The sequence below is a fragment of the Lithobates pipiens genome, unplaced genomic scaffold (assembly GCF_037356315.1).
Source record: "Lithobates pipiens isolate NorthernLeopardFrog02 unplaced genomic scaffold, aLitPip1_a1.2 Scaffold_18, whole genome shotgun sequence".
Classification (NCBI taxonomy): domain Eukaryota; kingdom Metazoa; phylum Chordata; class Amphibia; order Anura; family Ranidae; genus Lithobates; species Lithobates pipiens.
Genome location: NW_027507758.1, coordinates 378213037 through 378229746, shown reverse-complemented (window position 1 = coordinate 378229746; position 16710 = coordinate 378213037). Strand labels below are relative to the sequence as shown.

The 16710-nt window shown below is 42.1% G+C and overlaps 1 protein-coding gene across 3 annotated transcripts in view; it reads left to right on the top strand.

Moving 5' to 3' along the window:
* Positions 1-16710, top strand: part of ERICH1 (glutamate rich 1) — a 136352-nt gene that overhangs the window by 17665 nt on the left and 101977 nt on the right. For 2 of the 3 annotated variants that reach the window (XM_077487760.1, XM_077487759.1), the window contains exon 2: positions 8519-8677. The exons of the other annotated variant lie outside the window; for it this stretch is intronic. In XM_077487760.1, the coding sequence (XP_077343886.1) occupies positions 8519-8677 (159 nt within the window). The remainder of the gene's footprint in view (positions 1-8518; positions 8678-16710) is intronic. 3 annotated transcript variants of the gene reach the window in all.

Sequence of the window (16710 nt, the reverse complement as noted above, 5' to 3'; positions counted from 1 at the left end):
ACCATCATGATTGACTGTAGGCAAGACAAACTTGTCTTTGTACTCCTCACCTGGTTGCCACCACACACGCTTGACACCATTTGAACCATATAAGTTTATCTTGGTCTCATCAGACCACAGGACATGGTTCCAGTAATCCATCTCCTTAGCCTGCTTGTCTTCAGCAAACTGTGGGCTTTCTTGTGCATCATCTTTAGAGGAGGCTTCTTTTTGTGATGACAGCCATGCAGATCAATTTTGACGCAGTGTGCGGCGTATGATCTGATCACTGACAGGCTGATCCTCCAACCCTTCAACCTCTGCAGCAATGCTGGCAGCACTCATACGTCTGTTTCCCAAAGACAACCTCTGGTTATGATGCTGAGGACGTGCACTCAACTTCTTTGGTTGACCATGGTGAGGCCTGTTCTACGTGGAACCTGTCCTGTTAAACCGCTGTATGGTCTTGGCCACCATGCTGCAGCTAGGTTCCAGGATCTTAGCAATCTTATAGCCTAGGCCATATTTATGTAGAGCAACAATTATTTTTTTTCAGATTCTCAGAGACTTCTTTGCCATGAGGTGCCATGTTGAACTTCCAGTGACCAGCATGAGTGAGAGCGATAACACCACATTTAACTCTCCTGCTCCCCAGTCACACCTGAGACCTTGTGGCACTATTGAGTCACATGACATCGGGGAGGGAAAATGGCTAATTGGGCCCAATTTGGACATTTTTTACTTAGGGGTGTACTAATTTTTTGTTCCCAGCGGTTTAGACATCAATTACTGTGTGTTGAGTTATTTTGAGGGGACAGCAAATTTACGCTGTTATACAAGCTGTACACTCACCACTTTACTTTGTGGCAAAGTGTAATTTCTTCAGTGTTGTCACATGAAAAGATATAATAAAATATTTACAAAAATGTGAGGGGTGTACTCACTTTTGTGAGATGCTGTATATTAACAAAGGCAAACACCGTAGCTCTTATTTCTAATATCAGACTTGTTCAAGAGAATCATTTCACCCCTGGCATATCCTGAATAGGTAACATTGAAGGCCTGTTGAACCCACGATCTGCGTAATGCCAAAATCTTATTGCCTACCAGGTGGGTTTCCTGTAAAAACAAGATATGGGTTTGTGGTGATTCAGGTATTTGAACATTAGCGCCCTCTTAAACCTGTCATTGAGTCCCCTTACATTCCATGATCATAATTTCAAGTCCAAGTAGAGAAACATATGGCTAAAATAGGATAAATATAAGTAAGCAGAGTAAACGTAGCAAGAAGTGGAAAGAGCTATCTTCCTGAAGTACCTTGAGGATGATATGTGGTGATGATGCATAGATTGAAGAGCTGTACCAAAGTGATTCTGGAGCAAATCTAATAACATAGAACAATGCTATAAACTCCCTACTGACCATAATTCCCCAACAAATAACCAGGTCATAATATGATTTTTAAGCAAGTAAAAAGCACTTAAAAAAGTAACCAGAAATATCTATTTAGGTTATGATATACTCACTAGCCACTTTATTAGGTACACCTGTTCAGTTGCTTGGTAACACAAATTGATGATCAGCCAATTGCATGGCGCTAGATGTGTTGAAGACAACTTGCTGAAGTTTAAACTGAGCATCAGAATGGGGAAGAAAGGGGATTTAAGTGAACGTGGCATCATTGTTGGTGCCAGACGTGCTGGTCTGAGTATTTAAAAAACTGGCGATCTTCTGGGAGTTTCACGCACAACCATCTCTAGGGTTTACAGAGAATGGTCCGAAAAAGTGAAACTATCCAGTTGTGTGGACATTAATGCCTTGATGTCAGTGGAGAATTGGCCGACTGGTTCGAAATGATAATAAGGCAACAGTAACACAAATATCCATTTGTTACAACCAAGGTATGCTGAATACCATCTCTAAACGCACAACATATCAAACCTTGAAGCAGATGGGCTAAAGCAGCAGAACACCACACCAGGTGTCACTCTTGTTAGCTAAGAACAGGAGACTGAGGCTACAATTTGCACAGGCTCACCAAAATTGGACAATCGAAAATTTGAAAAACGTTGCCTGGTCTTAGTCTGGATTTCCGCTGCGACAGATGGCAGGGTGAGAATTTGGTATAAACATCATGACAGCATGGATCTATCCTGCCTTGTATCAGCGGTTCGGGCTGGTGGTACAGTGGTGTGAGGGATATTTTCTTGGCACACTTTGGGCCCCCTAGTACCAATTGAGCATCGTTCAACACAGCCTACCTAAGTATTGTTGCTGACCATGTCCATCTCTTTATGACTACAGTGTACCCATTTTCTAATGGATACTTCCAGCAGGATAATGCACAAAGCTCAAATCATCTCACCACTGGTTTCTTGAACATGACAATGAGGTCACTGCACTACATTGGCCTCCACAGTCACCAGATCTCAATCCAAGAGAGGACCTTTTGGGATGTGGTGGACTGGAGATCCGCATTATGGATGTACAGCTGACAAATCTGCAGCAACTGCGTGATGCTATCATGATAATATGGACCAAAATCTGAAGAATGTTTCCAACACCTAGTTGAATCTATGCCATGAAGAATTAAGGCTGTTTTTAAGGCAAAAGGGGGTCCAACCCGGTACTAACAAGGTGTAATTAATAAAGTGGCTGGTGAGTGAATACAAAGTAGATGTTATCCCAACTTGGCTGCACAGGTGGAAAAATACTATTAAGGAGGATTGGGCTAAGTCCAAGGTGAGCCTATATTCTATGTATATGTATGTCCATAATTGGAAGTTGGGGGCCACACTTAAGCCCCTTTCACACTTGTGTGACTTGAAAGTTACGCGATTTTTGCCGCAATTTTGATGCGACTTGAAGCAATGCCTGTGTAATCTTGACCTCGAGTCGCATCAAAGTCAGACCAAAGCAGTGCAGGGACTACTTTAAGTCATGAATGGTACTTATTGGAAATCATGTGGTACAACTTGTCATGTGACTTTGCAGTCCCAAGTCGTAGGACAAGTCACACAGGTGTGAAAGGGACCTTAGTAGAGGTGTCTTGACTCGGCAGTGTGGCTTCCCATAGATTTGCTGATCTATGCAACAAAAACCTATCTAACCTGAGATATTAAACATTGTATTCAGGCTTCTTGTGCTGATTTACTTGGGAAATTCTGTACTGCCCTATTACATACTGTAGAAGAAAAATGACTAGCATGTGGCAGCAGTGCTTGTTTTTGTTTTTATAGTGGTGTTTTTATTTTATTTTATTTATTTATGTTGCAATTTGATTTCTACAGAAGATTGTGTTTTTGTTTGAATTGTTAGAGTTTATTAACTAAATGTCAGGTTGAAATACAGAAACGCCTGTTCTTCAAACCATTTCTGTACTTGATTTTACAATTTCTGTACTATTGGATGTTTTGTTAGAATGTGATGTAAAATGAAAACCATAGGTTCGCTGTGCGTTCAGCTTATTATTATTTTTTTTTAATATTGATTTGGAAATCCTTCTGGGGAAAGCTATGCTGCCTCGACTCAGAAGATATCAGATGCTGGAAGTAGTTGAGATACATTTAGATGGCATCATTATAAGGTTTAAATATGGTTTTGGTAGGTTTGTGAAAAATAATGGAACTGTAAAGGTCATCTACCTATTCTCTGAATATCCTAAAAGCATAACCGCACTGAGGCCTTACTAACAATTTTTTTTTTTATGTTCTTTTTGTGACATAACTTGCCTTGCTGCCTACTGTTATTTGACAAGGGCATTGAAATGTTACAAGGAACAGGAATTGGCTATGTTATTACAGCTGATACGGCACAGACTGCCATTTAGCAGATCAATTTCAACGTCAAAATATTGTTTTGAATTTCGGCATGCAAACTATACATCAATCCCTGTCAGCATTTACACCTCCCAGAATTCTAAAGGACAGCTAAACCTACTTCCAATCATTCAACGTGTTCAACTGGTTACCATCAATATAATTTAAATTTTTTTTTGTTTTTGTTTTTTGTAAATTCTATTTTGGTTAGCTTTAAATTGCATATTCTTGTGCAAATTGATTGTACAGCATATGTCAATATAGAGTATACATATAAAAGAGATATAAAGCAAAACTGTAAACTGTAAACACCCTCTTCTGTCCAGTGCTAGTCTCTTGGAGCTCCCCTCTGGTACCTTTCACCGTCCATTTTTATTGACCTGCCCGTGAAGACATCAATACAGCGCATGTGCTCTGATAATTCAAAGTCTTGTCTGATTGGACATGGTAGAGATCTTAACACCGCCCCACCACTCCATCTCCACTGAAGAAAGAAGCATCCAAGAGGTGCTTAGACTTTGATGTGGTTTCAAAGTAGTGAGAGAGTAAGAACATTTTGAAGAGCTCCCTAGCTCAGGTTAGGTTGCTCATAACAGACAAGGCTACCCTCCAGTGGGTACCCCAGGAGGTTAACAGAAAAAAAACATGCACAAATGGAAGGAGCGCCAGACCCGAGGATAAGAGTCCATTTTTATTAGATTGTATTAAAAAAAATACATTTTGGGGATCAAAAACTCACCTTTCATCAGGGCTACAACAAAACACAATATATTGTAAATGTGACTGATAAAATCATAAGTAATGATCATAGAACATGGGTAACCTACATCTACATATGGTATGTATGTGCATACATAAATAGACAGACATACATATGGAAACGCAGATAAAGAAATACAGTATCAGATGGTGATAACGTGTAATAGATAAATTTTTGGTGTTCTTATCAGATGCTACATGGCTTGTAGATAGCATTATTCCATTGTAAATATACAGTAAAATTTTGTTTAGATTTGCAATTTGGGGTGGGTGGCAAAAATGTGTTGTTGAGCCATGTTTTGCTATCTTGCAACCACCTCCCTTTAAGATGCAATAGGCAACGGACTGTGATGTTTACCTGCTTCACGCCTGCAGCAAAGTTCACCTAACATATGGCAAGCCCACAGAAGGCTAAATGGGGGGAGCGCAGCGAGCATCCCTCAACCACGTAGAATGCACATGACTGCTTTTCCTTTTTAGGGAGGCATTGCATCACTTCCTCTGCTCCCGTCAGCAGTCTCTGGGGCGCCAGGCAAATGTGGTTTCGCTTCAGAGGCAAGAGAGATGTAGAGGCATGTCTAAATCGAGGCCAGATAATTCCATTTTAGTCTCATCTGACCACTTTAACCACTTGCTGACCGTGCTATAGCTGGATGACCACTACAGTGAGGTTGTCTAGATGGGATCATGATCTGCTTCAGTATGTCACAGTACATGTTGACATTCATGGTTCCCTCAATGAACTGTAGCTCCCCAGTTCCGGCAGCACTCATGCAGCCCCAGACCATGACAAACATGCTTGACACCATATGAACCAAACAAGTTTATCTTGGTCTCAGACCACAGGGCATGGTTCCAGTAATCCAAGTCCTTATTCTGCTTGTCCTCGGCAAACTGTCTGCGGGCTTTCTTGTGCATCATCTTTATAAGAGGCTTCCTTCTGGGACGACAGCCACGCAGACCAATTTGATACATTGTGTGGTGTATGGTCTGAGCACTGACAGGCTGAAACCCCCCCCCCCCCCTCCCCCCTTCAACCTCTGCAGCAATGCTGGCAGCACTCGTATGTCTATATCCCAAAGACAACCTCTGGATATGATGCTGAGCACGTGGACTCAACTTCTTTGGTTGACCATGGCAAGGCCTGTTCTGAGTGGAACCTGTCCTGTTAAACCGCTGTATGGTCTTGACCACCGTGCTGTAGCTCATTTTCAGGGTCTTGGCAATCTTCTTATAGCCTAGGCCATCTTTATGTAGAGCAACAATTCTTTTCTTTTTTTCAGATCCTCAGAGAGGTCTTTGCCATGAGGTGCCATGTTGAACTTCCAGTGACCAGTATGAGAGAGTGAGAGCGACAACACCAAATTTAACACACCTGCTCCCCATTCACACCTGAGACCTTGTAACATTAATGAGTCACATGACATCAGGGAGGAAAAATGGTTAATTGGGCCCAATTTGGACATTTTCACTTAGGGGTGTATTCACTTTTGTTGCCAGCGGTTTAGACATTAATGTCTGTGTTGGGTTATTTTGAGGGGACAAAAAATTTACAACAGTCACACTGTTATACAAGCTGTGCACTCACTACTTACATTGTAGCAAGGCGTCATTTCTTCAGTGTTGTCACATGAAAAGAAATAATAAAATATTTACAAAAATGTGAGGTGTGTACTCACTTTTGTGAAATAGTGTATATGTGTGTATATAATATAAAATACTGTACATGTAAATGTATTGTTGCTAGGGAGAATGATAATTTCTGAAAACTGAATAAAATTGGAACATACCAATCTAACAGAACAAAGATGTTTTATTGAAGTATATGGATGTGTTAACCTTTTTGTACTGGTTTGGTACCAGTTGATTGGTGCATGGCCAATGTCGTGCCTATATTTAAAAAAGTCATGACATGAAAGTTTCAACTCTGCTCTGAATTCCGGAGCAGTGCAAAACCGTTGCCACACCATCACAGGAAGTTGCATTAGACATCAGGCAGGATCAGGTATTTGTGACACTTTGTAGGGAGAGTAATAGAAAACTGTAAGTGTGCCAGAGAACCTTGTCCTGGTACTCCTAGGTTTCCTAGGTTGGACAACAATGCGGAATGGTCTCTGCATCATATACTTACATATTTACCATTTTATATTAGAACTAGGTAGCATCTGTGTGTTTATACTGACAATCCTATCATTTTAGGTTGGTTGTAACCCCTCACATATGCCCAGTGAAGAGACATCCCCAAAAAGACTTGCAGCTGTAATTGCAGCGAAAGGTGGTTCTACAAAGTATTAACTTGGGGGAGGCTGAATACAAATGAACCCCCCCCCCCCCCACACTTTTCACATATTTATTTGTAAAAAAAATGTTGAAAACCATTTATTTTCCTTCCACCTCACAATTCTGTGCCATTCTGTAACATGACAAGATGTGGAAAATTCTAAGGGGTGTGAATACTTTTTTCAAGGCACTGTACCTGTAGGTAAAAATAACAAAGCAGGATTTGCAATCGCTTTAATTGTGCCTGTGTGCACTTTGATGCCTTCCTGAGAGGGGTAAATCTGACATCATCGGTCTTCTACAGGTGATGCCTGAGCAACGATGGCACTGGTATTCTGGGTAGAAATCTCCATAAAGGTGCTGTCAGGATGGTACGGTGATCTCATAACAATTCAAGTGTTACGCTCGCACAATATGTGGCATGTGTGCACATAAAGTATCTGATAGGTCCACTTTATAAAACGTTTTTAATGCAGAAGCGTAAATGATTTGTATTTTAGAAGATTTGAGAATGCAGTTCTTATTCAGTAGAGTGCGACAAATGTATAATTACAGAAATTGCCTGGAAACCACACTGTAAATGTGATATATGCACACTAAAGTCAAATAAAATCTTTGCGCATCTAAGGCCGCGTACACACGGGCGGACTGTATGGCCTACTTAGTCCGTCGAAACACATTTCAGCGGACAGTCCGCTCGTGTGTGGGCTTCAGCGGACTTTTTCAGCGTGCAGTCTGGCGTACTAAGTATTTCGGAATTTCCGTAATTCTGTCCGTCATACTTTGGTTTCAGCGGACAATCCGCTTGTGAGTAGGCTAGTTCGACGGACTAAGAATGGCGCATGCTCAGAAAGGATTTACACGGCGAAAGGTTGCATTGCTGTGTATTGGACTTCCTATTTCTAGTCCCGTCGTACGTGCTGTACACATCATCGCGCAAGCTTTCGACGGACTGTTTGTGCATCCGTGTGTGGTCAAGTCCGTTCATTCGAAAGTAGGACGGACTGTCCGTCGGATTGTATGACGGACTAAGTAGGCCATACAGTCCGCCCGTGTGTACGCGGCTTAAGCAAGCCTAAAGTTTTGCATTCAGTTGGATTTTTTCCACATCACCCTATACAGATTAAAATATTACACAAAAGTAAATGCTCCTGATGCTGCAATCTGTTTTAGATTGTTCAGAGAAATGTGGACATTCTTAGGGCTGAATACGAGGGATAAGAAAATGTTGTCCAAATACAAGTCATGTGTATTCTACCTTGAATCTTGGTCTGCTTTGTGTATTTCCTCCTAATCTTTGCAGTATTCAATTGTGAAACATTAACTCTGTACAGGAGCTTCCTGTTATAAAGACTGGTCACTGCTGCTCTCTTGCCTAATGCAGGGTGACTGGTCTTGTCTCCGCCCCTTCCTGTAGTTTTCTGCAGGCATCCTGTAGTGGATGGTGCCTCGTGGTTCCCTCCCACAGGTCTGCTCACTGCATGGGCTATTTGCAGCACAGTGATGTCAATGCTACTTTTACAAGGCAATATTTGGGTTTGCAAAGACATTTAGTGCACATAGAATGGATTTGTATCATTTTTGGCTATTGAAATGTGTTTAATTACAATGTTTTGTGCCTGGTGACGTGACAGTGAAAGTAGTAAATGCATTGTTTTCTCCTTCCTTTTTTTTTTATTAAGCAATCATTTCCAAAGTTTTGGCAAGACTGTATCCAGGACACGTTTCTAGCCCTGCCAGTGTCAGACAACCAAATTGCAAATCTGAAATCGTTACTCAGGTACAAAGAACTGGAGAAATACATTCAGAGGTTGCACAGCCCCCAGCACTATCTTCAGCAGGTAAACGCTTGTTTAATAACTCTGCTATAAAGTACAACTGCCCAGTTTTGAATTGGGAGTTATTTTCCCTGTTTTTATTTTTTCTTGAGTTTCTTTAAACGGCAATTGCAGTCAAATATGACAAAAGGGGGGGCAGGAGGAGCATGTAGAAGGTGTTAAGCTGGCACACATTTCAGGTGATTCCTGTGAAATTGGCCACGTTCAAGCTGTAGATGGCCCTGCTGACACCACCACTTTGCAAACGCCACAAACTTTGAGAACTCAAAGGACCTGGGCAGAAAAAGCAAGTGGCACTCTTAACAGTTGTGGATGCCTGCTGTCAGATTACAGCATCCTGCAGCTTGAGATTTGCTGCATGGACTTTTCTTGACATGTATGACCAGCTTTGCCTTTTGCAACATGTCGGACCTGTGTATGAAATACATAGCTTCCTATAATCCACTCCTGTCCCCACTGTAGAAAATGTGGGGATTTTTCAGCTTACAAGCATGTTTATTTATTTTGTTAGGCCTCAATTTAGCAGCCTAGTGTCCTCCATACTGTCTGAACTGGCATTTCAGCTGAGCTTCAGGTGATCATAGAATCTTGGTGTAGATAAGGACAACAAGTACACATATCGCTGTTTAAAGCAGACTTTGTATTGCATGCAAGGTCTGCTGTTTACTTGCTCCTCTCTCCTTGCTGAAACATTGATAAAAAGGTAAAATTAAAAAACAGTAGAAGTAAAATACTTGCTAACGGCTAAGAGATCTAAGCATGCATAATGGGTTCCCAACCTAAACAAAAAGGGTTACGATATCCTAGATCCAAACACCAGGAAGGAATAAACTTGGACAGCAAATTAACTTTAACTTTATTGGTATTCCAAAATCTCTACAACATGCTGTATATTATAATATAAAATATTCAAAATGTACCGTATTTATCGACTTATAACACGCACTCCAAGTTTAGGAGGGAATTTTAAGGAGAAAAAAAACTTACATTTAAATGCCCATCAATGCAGCCTTATCAATGTCCATCTGCAGTTTGTCAATGTCATTAGCAGCCTTGTCATGCAGCCTTGTCAGGGTCATTTGCAGCCTTGTCAGGGTCATTTGCAGCCTTGTCATGCAGCCTTGTCAGTGTCTTTTTCAGCTTTGCCATTTAAAAATGCCGCCGAGATGCAGAGCCGGATGTCCTGCTTTCGGCCATTCTCGGCGGTTGATCAGCGTATAACACGCACCCACGATTTTCCCCTGATTTTAAGGGGAAAAAAGTGTGTGTGTTATACACCGATAAAAATGCGGTATTTAGAAATACGGACAACACATAATGAACATAATTTCTCATTTAAAATCCAAACTTGAAATAGAAACAAAGAAAAAGAATGGGACTTTCAATTAGGCGTATTGCTGCAAAAATTAGTGTATGGAGTAAATATATGATAAAAATGTTATTGTATTAAAAGCAATCCCATGGTCTAGAAATGCATTATGTTTTCAAAACATACATAACCATATACAAAGGCTGATATGTTGATAAAAATATACCAGAAACACATTCACTGTATAAAATGATGATACATAATTATACATAACTGAGTACATGCTGTATAAAAGCCGAATTGTCTTGGCATCACATGAATAGAAAAACTCTACGCGTTTCATGGAATCACGTTCACTCGTCAGAAGTATGGATGCAAATATTCATTCAAGATCAGCCCAAGAACTAAACTGGCTCATGTGAGGATGAAGGGAGAGGGGGTCCCCATCACGTGCCCGGCCCGGAGCTGAGGCAGGAAACCCAAACAAAGTCAGGGGGTCAGCTCGTGGGCAGGTCAGGTCATCACAATGCAATCCCAGAGAGGATAGATGATCTAATAGCAATCCGCCCCAATCTTGCATGTGTAAAGAACAATGTGAAACCAGTTCAATCCTTCACCATGAAAGACACAGCATTTTTTTTTTTTTTTGGGTTCAGAGATGCTTTAAGCTGGCCATATACAAGCTTTCCATAGTTTAGCCCCATGGGCTGAATTAAAGATTTCCCCATCCATGCTGAGCAGTGTGTATGAATTAATGTTCAGTTCCGGGTATTGTATTATAACACTTGACTCAGTGACTGTCACAATACCTGAACAATGACTGCATCTACTTAAATGCAGATAATGATCAGCTGAGAATTTTCCTTTTGACAAAAAGTCAACTAAGGCCGCGTACACACGGGCGGACTGTTCGCTCAACTTTGTCCACTGAACAGTGTTTCAGCGGACAGTCCGCTCGTGTGTGGGGCTTCAGCGGACAGTTTCAGCGGACAGTTTGACGAACAAAGTTTTTCGGAAATTCCGAAAAACTGTCCGCTGAAACTTGGTTTGAGCGGACAGTCCGCCCGTGTGTAGGCCACTTTCGAAATGAGCAAACTGTTCCCGCTCGGAGGAAAGTCCGCTCATTTCGAGCGCGTCTCCAGGTAGGCGGGGCCCGCGAAGGAGACGTCGCGGGCCCCGCCGCCTTGTATGGACTTAAAGGGGAACCCCAATGCCGAAAAAAATCGGCGTGGGGGTCCCCCCAAAGTCCACAACAGACCCTTGTCCGAGCACGCTACCCGGCCGGCCAGGAAAGAGGGGCGAGCGAGCGTGCCCCCCCTCCCGAGCCGTACCAGGCCGCGTGCCCTCAACATGGGGGGTGCCTTGGGGAAGGGGGGGCCACGCGGCCCCCCCACCCCAAAGCACCTTGTCCCCATGTTGATGAGGACAAGGGCCTCTTCCCGACAACCCTGGCCGTTGGTTGTCGGGGTCTGCGGGCGGGGGGCTTATCGGAATCCGGGAGCCCCCTTTAATAAGGGGGCCCCGGATACCGGCCCCCCACCCTATGTGAATGATTATGGGGTACAATGTACCCCTACCCATTCACCTGTAAAATAAAAGTACCCCAAAAAAAAACACAACACACGAGATAAAATATTTTATTGCACAGCTCCGGGGGTCTTCCGTCTTCGCGGGTCTTCTCGCCGGACTCCTCTGCTATCTTCTTGTAGCTCTTTTGCTAGCGGAGGAGTCCGGCTTTCTTCCTCCCCGCCGCCGGCCTCTTCTCCCGACTTCGGGGGTCTTGTCCCCCTCTTCGGTTCTTCTGCCGGGCCACCGCGCCTTCTTATAGCTCTTTTGCAGGCGGTGGCCCGGTCTTCTGTCGCCGCCGCCTTCCGTTCTTCTGCCGGGCCACCGCGCCTTCTTATAGCTCTTTTGCAGGCGGTGGCCCGGTCTTCTGTCGCCGCTGTCGCCTTCCGGTCGCCTTCCGTTCTTCTTCTTGTTCTTCTTCTTCTCCAGGAGATGTTGACACGTCGCTCTCTCCGGCCGGAATGCCAGAGCCGCGCTGCGCGGCCACTTATATAGTGACAATGGGGCGGTGTCACATGGTATATGTCACATGGGTTGGTCACATGGGTTGATGTCACATGGGGACTATGACATCGTAAGGGGGCGGGGTCACCATGTGACCAACCCATGTGACATATACCATGTGACACCGCCCCATTGTCACTATATAAGTGGCCGCACAGCGCGGCTCTGGCATTCCGGCCAGAGAGAACGACGTGTCAACATCTCCTGGAGAAGAAGAAGAAGAACAACAAGAAGAAGAACGGAAGGCGACCGGAAGGCGACAGCGGCGACAGAAGACCGGGCCACCGCCTCTAAAAGAGCTATAAGAAGGCGCGGTGGCCCGGCAGAAGAACGGAAGGCGGCGGCGACAGAAGACCGGGCCACCGCCTGCAAAAGAGCTATAAGAAGCTGCGGTGGCCCGGCAGAAGAACCGAAGAGGGGGACAAGACCCCCGAAGTCGGGAGAAGAGGCCGGCGGCGGGGAGGAAGAAAGCCGGACTCCTCCGCTAGCAAAAGAGCTACAAGAAGATAGCGGAGGAGTCCGGCGAGAAGACCCCCGAAGACGGAAGACCCCCGGAGCTGTGCAATAAAATATTTTATCTCGTGTGTTGTGTTTTTTTTTTGGGTACTTTTATTTTACAGGTGAATGGGTATGGGTACATTGTACCCCATACTCATTCACATAGGGTGGGGGGCCGGTATCCGGGGCCCCCTTATTAAAGGGGGCTCCCGGATTCCGATAAGCCCCCCGCCCGCAGACCCCGACAACCAACGGCCAGGGTTGTCGGGAAGAGGCCCTTGTCCTCATCAACATGGGGACAAGGTGCTTTGGGGTGGGGGGGCCGCGCGGCCCCCCCTTCCCCAAGGCACCCCCCATGTTGAGGGCACGCGGCCTGGTACGGCTCGGGAGGGGGGGCGCGCTCGCTCGCCCCCCTTTCCTGGCCGGCCGGGTAGCGTGCTCGGACAAGGGTCTGTTGTGGACTTTGGGGGGACCCCCACGCCGATTTTTTTCGGCGTTGGGGTTCCCCTTTAAGTACATTCCAGGCGGCGGAGCCCGCGACGTCTCCGTCGCGGGCCCCGCCTACCTGCACACGCGCTCGAAATGAGCGGACTGTTGCCTCGTGTGTGGGCGAGTCCGTTCATTTCAAAAGTTGTGCGGACTTAGTACGACGAACAAAGTTTGCCGTATTTGTCCGCTCAAAAAGTGCCGTGTGTGGGCGTGTTCGTTCATTCAAAAGTTTGAGCGGACTGTTTGACGAACTTAGTTTCGGCAGACAGTCCCCGCGTGTGTACTCGGCCTAAGAAATCAACTTGTCAAGCCAGGTGGTGCTGACAGGTCCACCCACTGAATGAATTTCACCCGATTTGACAAGCATCAGATATAATTTGATCCAAGCATAGTCAACCTTTTCTCATGGTAGGTCATGGAGAAACAGCCCTTCATAAACCTACATCTGCATATACCCGAAGAAGGAGATTCATTTATTTTCCTGGGTCCAGGTTTGCCACACTCTCTCAAATCGTGTGTGAATGACGATTGAGGGATAAAATAACAAGTAAGATGGAATCTAACATTTGCAAAATGTTGTTTAGTTCCCTCTCTGCTGACAGAGCAGAATTACTGCCAATGGGAAGTTTGCCTGAAATTGAACCATGGATGCGCATGCTGGGTAAAAAATGTGGAACTTTTAATAATTGTATTCAACTTTATTAAAAATAGAGTTTCTGTACATATAATGTGTATATTAAGTGAATCATGTTCTTATTAAATTATAGCCATATGTTTAAGTATCATTTATGTAATTTTCAATTATTTTGACGAAATTCTGTCTTTTATACATAACCAGATCAAAGTACTCTTTTAGAAAAAGTGAAATTTTCAGGACAAAAGAGGGATTGATGATTCAATTGAAACATAGTGCAGACAAGACAGGATGTTCTTCGTCTGATAAATTGTGCATTTCCAAGCCTAGATAATAGCACTACATATGAAAAATGGGAGCTTGGCATACTTCACTTTTTTTCTCAAACTCATTATGACAATATGTTAATATTACCCTGGATATTGAGGAAAAAATGCACTTTTTAATAAGAGCCAAAACGCTATGGTAATTGAACTTTATGCTTTATTACTATTATTTAATTCATGTTTAATTCCTTGTTTTGTAGTGAAAGGCAATGTAAATGCAAATCTTGTTTGCAAATCTCTAATAAAAGAATTGGGTAAAATTAAAGTTGCGAATGTGATGCTTTGGTAAATATAATCCTTCTACTAGATGGAGGAGCAAGAGGCTAGGGAACAAAGGTCCATAAAATGGACATAAAGGTTTTAATGTACTTTGTAAGAGTGATAACACTGGACAACAAAGATTTTGCTTCCTGGACACCTTTTGGTGTATGTTTAAAGATTTGTAGCTGCTAATCACAAAAAATAACCTGTAATTTTAACCTATCCCATACCATTTTATAGAAATCTTAATTTTTATTTATTTTTTTGAATTTGCAATACCTATTGGCAATGCTGGACACCTTAAAAAAAAACTACAAAAAACATGAAAATGTTGAAGCACTTCTAGTACACCAAGTACAACTGGATTATCTGTAGATATCTAGAAGTGGCTCTTCTGCGAATGCAGCTCTGAAATACAAAAGTCCTGTTGCATATGGAAATTGGGCAGCCGTTCAAGAGATTCACATTACATAAAAAAGAAATGGCCAAATACAAAAGCATTTGGTTCTATGACAGAAAAACATTGCACAAGAACCACTTGTTGAGCCCACAAAGATATTTTTGCCTTCACTTGACATAAAATCACAACTGAGAAATTTTGTGAAGCTAAAGGATTTTACGAGATAGATGTTTCCAAGAACAACTAAGGAAGGCATTTTTGTTGGTCCACAGATCAGATAGGTCATCAACGACGAGTGGTTTAAGAATCTGTTAGTGGGGCCAGAGAGAATTGTCTGGAAAGCATTCAAGGATGTTATTGAGAATTTCCTTGGCAACTACAGATTACTACCCTACATTCAGCTGGTTGACAAATGTCTTACAGCATACAAGACCACAAAGTGCAACATCTCATTGAAAATCCATTTTCTGCATTTACACTTGGACTCCTTTTTATGAACATCTAGTTGTAGTCTGTGACTCTCTTCTAATGCTCTCTTTTGATACCTGCCTAATAGGGACTTATTCTCTACCTTGTCCTTAGGTATATGTGCCATGTCCCCCATTGACTAAAGTGTGTGGTACTGTTATCTTATTATTTTTTATTATTTTTGATGTGTGACACACCTTTTATACAATATAGTTTTTTGTATTTTTCTGTAACTTTGTAATAAAGTAATATATAATTTTTACTTTTTATGGTGGGTTTTTTTGATTTTTTATCACCACCTAACAAATCTCAAAAAGACTCAGTATCTGTGGTAAAAGGTTTGCCCTGAAAAATAGCCTGTTTCCTGGGTATCTGACATACTATACCATGAGAGCTGGTTTTTCTCCTTTCTGAGGAATTATCGCACCTGGCAAAGACCTTTTTCCTGCACAAAGAACTAAATCCTGGGGCAGAGTGTGGAGGTTATAGCTGGCCGTTGGAAGCCTCAACAGCGCACAGCGGAGCAGAACCTATATGCTTGCAACCCCCTAGGGGGTACGTGGATCTGGTGAGTGGGGACCCAAAAGGGGAAACCTGCACGGAAGTCACTAAAGAAAATTATATGATCACGAAAGTCACCTTCTTTGTTTTCTCCGAGTTGGAATCTTGCACACTGTTGGACGTTTATCAGAAGAATTATTGTGGACTATTTTTACTTTATCCTATTTTATTCTAGCTCTATTTTGATAGTCCTATTGCACTTTTTACATTTTTTTCATTTTTTTTTTTCCTTTTTCTGTATCTTTTATTCATTTATATTTTTTCTATCTGCTATACGTGGATGGGAAGGTTGCTGTAAACCCCAGTATAGCTTTCATTATCTATATAAGGTTCACATATTAGGTGCACATATACTTTCTGTGGTATAAAACCCTCTTTTTTTGTTTTTAGAGAGATAGATATATATATATATATATATATATATATATGTGTATATATATATATATATATATATATATATATATATATATATATATATATATATATATATATATATATAATATGTATGTATGTATGTATTGTCTGCCATTATAGGTATCACCTATGTAGGGGTTGTTGATTTATACAATCCTTGGTATAATTCACATCAGTTGGTATTCATAGTGATAAGTTCACATAGGGTCTGCACTGCACTACTATTTATTGAGAACATTATCCATAGGGGGAATAAGTATTAATTACAAGGATATTTTATGTTGTATCTCTACATGTAGTGGAACTAATCACAATTATTCACATAGCACTCTAAAGGTTCCTTAGTTTTGTGTTCTCTATCACTTTTTTATATTTTTTATTTTCCTATCGGTATATCTGCATATCTTTTGAGCTTGGATAAATTTCTGAACTGAGGCTTTTTTATATACAGTTTTGTACCCATTTGTGGAGGCTATTATATATGTGTGGCAGATGTACACTATTGGTGTCACTAGTGTGTATATATATATATATATATATATATATATATATATATATATATATATATATATATATATATATATATAATATACATATAGAGAATAG